The sequence below is a fragment of the Amphibalanus amphitrite genome, unplaced genomic scaffold (assembly GCF_019059575.1).
Source record: "Amphibalanus amphitrite isolate SeventyFive unplaced genomic scaffold, NRLGWU_Aamphi_draft 000039F_arrow, whole genome shotgun sequence".
In the NCBI taxonomy this organism is placed as follows: domain Eukaryota; kingdom Metazoa; phylum Arthropoda; class Thecostraca; order Balanomorpha; family Balanidae; genus Amphibalanus; species Amphibalanus amphitrite.
Genome location: NW_024881535.1, coordinates 1,062,785 through 1,072,472, shown reverse-complemented (window position 1 = coordinate 1,072,472; position 9,688 = coordinate 1,062,785). Strand labels below are relative to the sequence as shown.

At 44.5% G+C, this 9,688-nt stretch overlaps 1 protein-coding gene and 1 long non-coding RNA gene across 4 annotated transcripts; one reads left to right on the top strand and one right to left on the bottom strand.

Moving 5' to 3' along the window:
* The first annotated feature begins 171 nt into the window (after nt 1-171).
* On the top strand, nt 172-9,228 carry LOC122374371 (histone H3.3A). 3 transcript variants are annotated; one of them, XM_043353077.1, is made up of 3 exons: nt 172-545; nt 7,172-7,310; nt 7,939-9,228. In XM_043353077.1, exons 2-3 carry the CDS (start codon nt 7,183-7,185, stop codon nt 8,219-8,221), a joined length of 411 nt encoding a protein of 136 aa, XP_043209012.1. In that variant the 5' UTR covers nt 172-545; nt 7,172-7,182; the 3' UTR covers nt 8,222-9,228. The 3 variants fall into 3 exon arrangements, with proteins under 3 accessions (XP_043209012.1, XP_043209023.1, XP_043209018.1); XM_043353088.1 differs by having other exon boundaries at nt 336-496; XM_043353083.1 differs by having other exon boundaries at nt 479-654.
* On the bottom strand, nt 1,808-3,966 carry LOC122374390. The gene is made up of 2 exons (XR_006255209.1): nt 3,090-3,966; nt 1,808-2,227 (listed from the first exon to the last, which is right to left on the bottom strand). It is a non-coding gene; the product is annotated as an uncharacterized LOC122374390 (long non-coding RNA).
* Nucleotides 9,229-9,688: the final 460 nt, after the last annotated feature.

The following is a 9,688-nucleotide window of genomic DNA, read 5'->3' as shown; positions in this document are numbered from 1 at the left end:
TACGCTTGAAACCAAACGGAAGTTAATTTTTATGAGAACTGATGAAAATGATGATTTCACGTCTCTTTTAGGGCAAAACATGTTCAAATCTTTTCAAAACGGTAAAAACAACTATTAAATGTAAGTTTCAAAAATTATTTCCATATTTACGATTCAACAACCATTTGCATTGCATTCGTGGACGTTTAAATTTTTGGCGCCATAAACTGCTGATATATTAATTCATTTGAAAACAAAATAAAGCTTCAAAAGTTTAAATTTTATTGACTTTGATTTGGAAAAATCTCTAAATAATTTCTTTTCAAACATGTCATTTTACAAAGCGGCAGATTCACGGGATTTCCCTGGATCACAGCTGTTTTTGTCTTGCGCAATCATCAACCAATCAGATACACAGCTTTAGGAGCGTTGACCAATAGCAGCAGGGCTTATTCTGACCAATGACAGAGAGGCGAAGTGATGACGTCAAGTTCAGTTGAATGTTGAGTTCCTCGGGGTGCGTGCTGCTGCCGTGTTCTTAAAATTGTGATAACTTGTTTGCAGAGGTATGTTTGTACGAATTTGCTCTTTGTTTATTCAAGAAACTATGTGAGATGTCAATTAGCCAATGATTATCACTTCTTCCAGCCCAAGTTCGCGGTGAAATTACGTTTGGTGCGTTTGCCGCGCATGTAAAGTGAAAGTGCGAGTGGAGGCCTGAGACTGATGCTGAGGCTATTTCAGTTGGGCAAACTACGGGGAGGTAATCAAGAACTTGATTAATCAAGTTCATGATTATTTTATGCCCATATTTGGTCATGTTTGCAGCCCGTCACGAAAACGGCCGAATCTCGATTCAGGGTCTACGGAGATGCACGAAAATTTTAAGACCGATAGAGAAGAAGTCACTCTACAAGTGTAATCTTTGAATGATTCAAGTTGAAAATCGTGAGGCGGTAGATTGCAACCAAAACGTAATCAACAACTTGATTACGAGGCGTCGTCCCGGGAGTTCGATGATCAACTTCTTGATTACGCAGCCAGCTGGCTAATCATGATCTTGATTTCGCATTCAGCTGGCTAATCACGATTTTGATCGCGCTGATCGTGCTACTGGCGAGCGTTGAACAATGCAGCTAATTAAAAGATACAATGATAATGGTGTATATAATAGACAAAATCAATCAGTTTTGGTGGGATGGAATTTATGTTGCAGTTAATGTTTCTCATGAATGACTTGACCGAGCCTGTTCAAATTTTGTGTGTGGCTGGAAGCGGATTAGCTATAAGCTTTGGACGAATCGGGGATTGGATATATTTGCACACGCGCACCTTATTTCTGTATCTCCGGAACGGCGTCACCGATTGTTTTTCAATTTTGGTGGGTGGCTAGAGACTCAATAGCTGTAAGCTTTAGACGAGTTAGGGGCCCTGTTTCACCGGTGAAAGCAGCACGCTGCTTTTACACGTGTCAAATTGGGTTTCCATGGAAACATCAACAGGCCCACTGCTCCAACACTACCGCAAGTGTGACGTCAGCTCGCGCAATTTGATAGCAGCGTGGTAGCAGCGTCCCGTGAAACACCGCCTGGGATGTGGCACACACATGTGAACTTGTGCACGAGCACACCTCTTCTCGCGCTTGCTCGCTCACATTGCCGAACACTGAGCTGAAAAAAGACCACCCCGAGCAAGAACACCGCTGTCCGCGATAAGCGGCCTGACCATAAGTCAGCTCAAATGATAATCTGCATACGACCGTCGACCACATATATTGGACGAATAGCGTCACAACCCAGAGCCCGTGTAACCAAGCACAGATCAAAGATATATTTCAAGAAATGTGTATTTATAGTCCTGCCGGTGGAAGGCTCAAAGAATTGGCAAACGCTTCCGACACCCCGCAGCGGCATGCTCTACGGGGATCTCACTCCACTTGATTCACGTTCGCAATGGCCGCCGCTGATGGCGGCACATCGGCCTTCACCCCACCAAACACTTTGGTTCTCAGAAACCAATTTAGATTGACCATGTTTTTAGGAGTTTTGATGTTAAAAATCCAAAAGGCGGCCTGCCACAGCAGGAATGCTTGGTCTGGTGGCGCCGATACCACCTCCTGGGCCTCGACGAATACCGCGTCTTCCCCGCCCAGCTCTCCATTCACGATTATGGGATGGAAAGTTTTGCGGGCCTCCGTTGGCTTCCGTCGTCTCTTGGAGAATGCGCTGCAGGTTCTCCAGCTCATCCCCTGCAAAATGTTCATAACCAAATTATAGGTACACTTAACATTGCGTGGGAGAAAATGGAGGAGAAAGAATAGGAGAGAAGGAGGGAAAGAGTAAAGGAGAGAGAGAGAGAGAGAGAGAGAGAGAGAGAGAGAGAGAGAGAGAGAGAGAGAGAGAGAGAGAGAGAGAGAGAGAGAGAGAGAGAGAGAGAGAGAGAGAGGGAGGGAGGGAGGGAGGGAGGGAGGGAGGGAGGGAGGGAGGGAGGGAGGGGGGGAGGGGGGGGGGGGGGGGAGGGGAGGGGAGAGAGGAGAGGAGACGAGAGGAGAGGGGAGGGAGTGAGGAAGGAAGCAAGGAAAGATGGAAGGAAGAAATGATGGAGGAGAGGTAGGTGGATGTAACAAGGCAAACAAGACAAGACATGGACCTGATGAGTTGACGCAGGGCACTGATAGGTACTACATTTCGGCACATGATGTGAAAATAATGTACAATGCCTCAGACTCAGCAGTCTGGAAAATGTAGGTACAAATTACACATGCATTAGTGAAGAAGTCTCTGCATTTAGATTAGAATGAATTGTTTTGAAAACATTAGACAATGCCTGTATCTTGAAAAAGGATTAGATTGGGCTGTGTCAGGACAAAACTGGGGATGAGTCATGTGAGCTCGCAAAGTTCCAAAGTTGTGCCAGGCAACTTCATGAGATCACACTGAAGGAGCTCCAGCAAATTATTTTCAGCATGCCCAGCTTGAGTGTGCAAAATGTACACTGGACTGGACCACTGTAGTGTCTGAACGTGATGCACAAAACTGAACGTGACACACCAGCGACAAAACAAAACACTACAACCATAACCATATATTGCAAAAACAATTCATACATACCTGCAGCTGTGTGTCCCTGCATCCTGGCCTGCTGTCTTGCATGAGCGATGCACATAATACAAATGTAGCTGTACTTAGTCCGCTTAATTCCAAAGAAGTTCATCATATCATTTTTTGATTGAGCGTTCCTCAACGTAGGACCATAGGTACCATTATCACGAGCTTCCTGAACAATACTGTGGTGACGGCGACGCCCACTGCTACAGCGAGGAGGTGGCGCTTTGATGAGCTGTGGAAAAACAGACACATTTGCAGTCACCACTTCTATTATTGTTCTATGAATCCATGACAAAGCCACTTAGAATGCAAGTATGAATAACCTAGCATAAGCCCAAATTTAACTTTTCATTAAAAACTAAAAGATATATCCTATTGGTCCCTGCTTGCACAGACAATTGACTGAATAAATGATATGGCCACACTGCAAACTTTTGCACAACATGCCAGGCCATAACATTTCTAGCTACTGTGGGCAGTTAAATGTGCCTCTCTAATCAACAATTGCCCCAAACAACAAAATAGGCCTATTATTTACTTTAAGATAAACTAAAACCCTGTAAATAGCAATACATTTCGTAAATAATTAAAATATTATACCGCGGAAAGCATGCGCCATGATAGCCTACAAAATCATCATAAATTCTATCGCAATATTTCAACATTTATACCGACGCACATGAACGTTGAGGCTATTCAAATTTACAAACATGATCTAAATTATTTAAAAAATGCTAATTTTACCTATAAGAACCAAATTACCAATAATTCGGCGCTAATTTCCGGCCTCACCCACACACCGACAACACGACAAATGGCGGCGTGCTAACAGGCGACGGTGCCTTTTGGAAGAAATGTTTATTACGACCAATTTAAGACGTGTGTAAAATGAATGATCAATTATTTATTTTTAAACTAGAAACGTTAAAATGTGGATAAAAGAATAATATCCGCCTAAAAAGGGCTTTAAAAAATATCACTTTTCTGAAAAAGTTAGGCTAGCAGTTTATCTTTCGCCATATGAGCTAAAGTCCATATCCCACTGCTACCGGTCCATATCATTTCGGGAGAATAGAATATTGCGTTTCACCTGGTAAAAAATCGTGTCGAAACGGACATTATAACAATCGAAACGAAACATTTGAAGAGTTCGGTGCACGAAAAGTAATCAAAATCTTGATTACAACTCCTTATATGGTCATGCCACGCCCCATTTTCATGACGTCATAATCATGAACTTGATTAATCAAGTTCTTGATTTCCTCCCCGTAGTTTGCCCAACTGATTTCCAGCATTTTCTTGCTGTGTTTACTGCAGTGCTTACAATTACTTGTTCCTTGTGATAGCTTTCAATTAGATGTAAACATGCTGAGTCATTCCTTCCTTAAGGAAAGAAATAATTTAATGTGTCTTTGTTACAATCTTGAGAAATAGATGACCTTGGGGTCATTGTCCTCTGACCTGGAGAGTGGGAACGTGTTTCAGCAGGTGTAGGTACCTTTTCAGGTACAGGCTTCCCAATATGTGGCCTAGAATGAGAAGCCTAGAAGTTGCCCCATTGTTTATATGCCACATTGGTGCTGTTACAATTACAAACTGCTATCATGGACTGCTATCATGTTACAAACTGCTATCATGGACTTTAACACCTTAAGGCTACTTTCATATGTATGCTTTTGTGCTTCATTTGTTACAATGCTTTTGTTATTCAAGTACTGCAGTCTCGGTGCCCTTAACTCCTAAATCATAAGCATACAATTTGTTGGTATTTGTTCAGAAAAGGTCCAATCTACAATTGTTGATACAAATATGCAACAGCATAAATTGTAGGCTGTAGGTTGTAGGTAAGTGAGAAATGTTAGGTTTGATCTTTCCTTGTACCTATTAGCCCCACATGTATCATAGGGCCTGTTCCAGTCACAGTGCCTCCAGAAACCTCCAGAAAGCTCTTGCCAAAGCTCCAGAAACCTCCAGTAGTCTTCAGAGGGTTGAAAGGTCCACATTTCACTAGAGGCTCTGGTCTACAATTATGGCGCACATGTGACAATTACAAATGTTAACAAAGGATTTTTGACTGTTAATTTTAGAACTTGAATCCAAGGAAAGTTACATTATAATAATTTTGTAAATCTTTTATCCTAGAATTAAAAAAATTAATTAAATATAAATAAAAATGAAATTAAATTTCTTTGAAGAGTGAACAATCATTATTTTGGTATCCATGACACCAATCTCCAGAAATCTCCAGATTGCATTACAACACTTCCAGCAGAACTTCTGGTAGAGCCTCCAGCCCTCCAGTCAAGAATTTCTACAGGAGGCACTGGAACAGGCCTATATTTAGATTCAGGATGTCAAATTATGTAAGAATATGCAAAATTTATGTTTTAGAAGTTAATCAGACTTTTGCTGAACATTAACCAATTTTTCAGTTTATTGTTCCTTAAGGTGATTGGCATAAATTTTGCATATAATTATTTGACATCCTGAATCCCAATATGATGATTACATGTGGTGCAAGTAAGACAAAGCAATCAAACCTGACCTAACCTTACCTACATACCTTCACTACAACCTAACAACCTACAACCTACAAACCTACCAACCCAAAACCTAAAACCTACAATCCTACAGCCTAAGACAAGCTACAACCTAAACACTTACAACCTACAATTTCTGTTGTTGCATTTTTATATCAACGGCACCACAATTAATCTAGATTGGACCTTTTCTGAACAAGTACCTGGTATTTAATAAGTAATAACAAATACCTCATTTTTCAGTTAGCATGTGTCCCTCTGTGCCTCAAACGTCGTAGCTTATGGATCAATCTTATGTCATTTATGCTCAAAACAATCAACCCTCGCCTAACCCAGCTTATCACTTGTTTCACACCTGTTTTGCACATACATATTACATAGGATAACTGCTGGAGACAGGTCAGGCAAATAATGCCCTCTAATTCTTTGCCTGGGACTTTGGAGGAAAAGTAGCTGTTGGCTCGCTAGAAATTTTAATGCTGTGGATGTTAATCAGTCACTTTCTGTCAATCCCCAATAAGTTTATTTCAAAGTTCTTGTATATTATGATTTTTCCTGTAGGTGTGTATGCATTCTGATGAGATTGAGGACAAAAGAAGTTAATGTTTCAATAGAAAATAGTGAAAGATACTCATACAAACATTTTGGGATAGATTGCCTCTTTGTTGCACTGTAACATGAAACAGGAACATGTCTTCCTGCTTATGGCTCAGGTTACTCATGTAGTTTTTTTTTACAAAACATTTTTAAAACTTTTTCTTATAGGTGGCTGTAAAAGGCATTAATAAGCAGCGATGCGGAGCCGGAGCCGCCGGAGCCGGCATATTTTGCCCGGAGCCGGAGCCGGAGCCGTGAAGCAATATAGCCCGGAGCCGTAGCCAGAGCCGTCAAAAAAGGGGGCGACTCCGGCTCCTTTTCTTAAGAGGAAACATATATAACAGTAGAACAGGAAACAATTATTTACCTAATTCGGTTTGACAGTGCAAGGCGTAAAACAATGTGGTATTCAAACTAGCCTTGTTATACAAATACAGAAGCAGCGTGTACCAATCCCATCGCCTTTTTTCTTCCACCCGTATTTTATTGATCGCGTAGGGGTGTACTGAGTAGAAGCCGGAGCCGGATCATTTTACTCGGAGCCGGAGCCGGAGCCGCCTTGACATTTCACCCGGAGCCGGAGCCGATTTTTTCTCCGGAGCCGGAGCCGTCTGAAATTTCCACGGCTCCGCATCCCTGTTAATAAGGCGTGACAGCAATGCATGGAAGAGATGCAGTTCCCAACCATAATTGTAGATCTATCCTGGCTGCATTTGGATGCTTTCTAAAATATCTCCAAATAATTTTGGTTTTTCACAGTATCAGCAGAACATGACACCCAAGACATTATTGTGCTCAATGCTAATGCAGTGTACAAATTCAGAGGTTATCCACTATTTTCCTTTAATGTGAAAGAGATGTGTATCTTGCCCTTTAAAGCTGGACCCTATGCAGGGCTAGGGTTGTGCTGTTTGTTTCCACTAACCCCCACAAATCTGTCTTCTCCAGACTAACTCAAGATGGCGCGTACAAAGCAGACTGCCCGTAAGTCGACGGGAGGAAAGGCTCCCAGGAAGCAGCTGGCGACAAAGGCCGCCCGCAAGTCGGCACCGTCGACCGGCGGAGTCAAGAAGCCCCATCGCTACAGGTGAGAGGATATTGTCTGGGGAACTGTTCAGAGAGGGACGCTGCCCCATGACTGATCACGTTGATCAGTAAACTCCCGGAAAATGGTCGTTATCAGAACCTTTCCAGAGGACATTTCTATTTTCAAATAGTTTAAGGGAACTTTGGGATCGGACAGCTACTTACCATATTCTTGGCAAGTAGATTTAACTCTTGGCTGAACACTTTAACAGTTTTGCGCCTATGCTAATATGAATTTCACTTGGAACAAAGAGGCTCAAGGCAGTCAATATAGGAAATCTGGGTCAACTTGACACAGTTGCGACCATCATTGGGTGGCTACAGCAGCTCTGCTGTTTGAATTGCATCCGCAGCACGGAGTTTTACCGGACATTTGGGATATACACCGTTCTCCGGATGTCGTCCTTGTTTCTCGCTCTTGTCTTGTTTGTACAAAAAAAGACCGCATTATTTTTGGTTTGTTGTTTTACTGCAGCCTGTTATTTTCCTAACCAACGTAATAGCGTTATAAAGTAAAATTGTCTTCAAGTAACGTGCTATTTACCGTTTTAATGACGCTCGTGACACTGTATGGGCCGATGCCTTTCACCTGCTGCTGAGTTGTGTCCTAACTCGCTGTTCCATTACAGGCCGGGAACCGTCGCCCTGCGTGAGATTCGTCGTTACCAGAAGTCGACGGAGCTGCTGATCCGCAAGCTGCCCTTCCAGAGGCTGGTGCGTGAGATCGCGCAGGATTTCAAGACGGACCTGCGTTTCCAGAGTGCGGCCATTGGTGCGCTCCAGGAGGCCAGCGAGGCGTACCTGGTCAGCTTGTTCGAGGACACCAATCTGTGCGCCATCCACGCCAAGCGCGTGACCATCATGCCCAAGGATATTCAGCTGGCCCGGCGTATCCGCGGTGAGCGCGCCTAAGCCGCTGTTTGACTGAGATCGGCGCAGAGGCGTCACCAGCCGCGCCGGCCACCCGCCCCTGCTCAGAAAATCTACTGCCAATAGCCCAGGAGTGGCGCCGCGGTCGCGTCCACGTGCGCGCGTGGCGGCCCGGCCTTCCGGCCGCCACGCGTGGCACGCATGCTGCGCGATCGGGCGCAGCTAGGTTTTATTTATTCACCACCACCACCATCAGCAGCTCTACCCAGTTGACTGTCCACTCAGCAGTGTCGATCGGGCGGCTGGCGGGCCGCCGCCCGGCCGCGACGGCCGCGCGCGCGTGTGTGTGTCTGAGACTCAGTGTAGAATCATTCTTTTGTATCGCCGCTTCATCGCATTTGTAGGACGATCTCCACTGCGCGCCGTGGATCCGTGTCTGCGCACGTTTGTGATGTTCTTGTGTTTCGGGAGCGGCCTGTGCGACACTGCACGTGCACGCGCGCGCAGCGACTTTCCATTGGCAGAAAAGACGTCCTTGTTTGGATCGTTTTAACGTTGCAAGTGCGTGCGTCTTCCTCACTTCATATATTGGTGTGTATAGTCGATGTGCGTTCTTTGTAGATTGGTTAAGATCCGGTCGCTACCATTTCGTAATAATTTTCCTAATTAACCCAAAATTTAGCATTCATCGAACCCTTGATCACAGGACCCCTGTTCGGTTAGCATGAGTGTATGTGGAGTAAATGTGTTTCGGTATCTTTTTAATGTAAGCACAGGTTTCCCGTTTGGAGATAGGAAGTGCAAGTACAAATGGCTCGCTATCCCCAAATTTTCGCAGACTGATAATAGACCGGGTGTTTAAGAAGTCGGCTTTTGTTTTTCTGCGGTCTCGCCGCCGCTAGGAGGTACGATGGCTCGCGCGGACACCTAATCTGCGAGGTTCCTGGAGATGAAACGTCCCGCCCTGTGCGGCATGCGGTCATTTCGATGTCTTGAAGATTCTGTACGTTTCCCGGAAATGGAAAAAAATAAAAAAGGGATCATTCCCAGCCGTGTTTTTAGAGCAGTGGTTTCGTGTGTTCGAGGGGGATGATTGTGTTCGTGGAATGGGATCTGGGGATGGCTGATCCATCGTGTCCCTTACACTGAATGGCACAGTTCGTAGTACCGCTGCTGCATGTCTCTCGCACGGTGATGAATCTCTGTGCCTCGTATCTGAGAGGAGCAGACTAGGAGCACAGCATGTGACGGGGCGCGAGCTGAGCGAGGGGGCGGATGGAGATTTCTTTGTTTCTGCCGCAGCGCCCGCGATCGACGAACTTTTGTGGAACTACGCAGCGGTGCATGCATAAGCAAGTGAGGTCCGGTCAATATCACTTGAAAATAATATTTTCTGTAACGTGCTCCAACCGCAGCGTCAAATGCAAGCTTTCTGGATCTGGTAGTTGCCAGTCGTGCATCGGTGAAATGCAAATAGAGTCGCAACCCAAGTTCCGTGCTCAAGAGCAA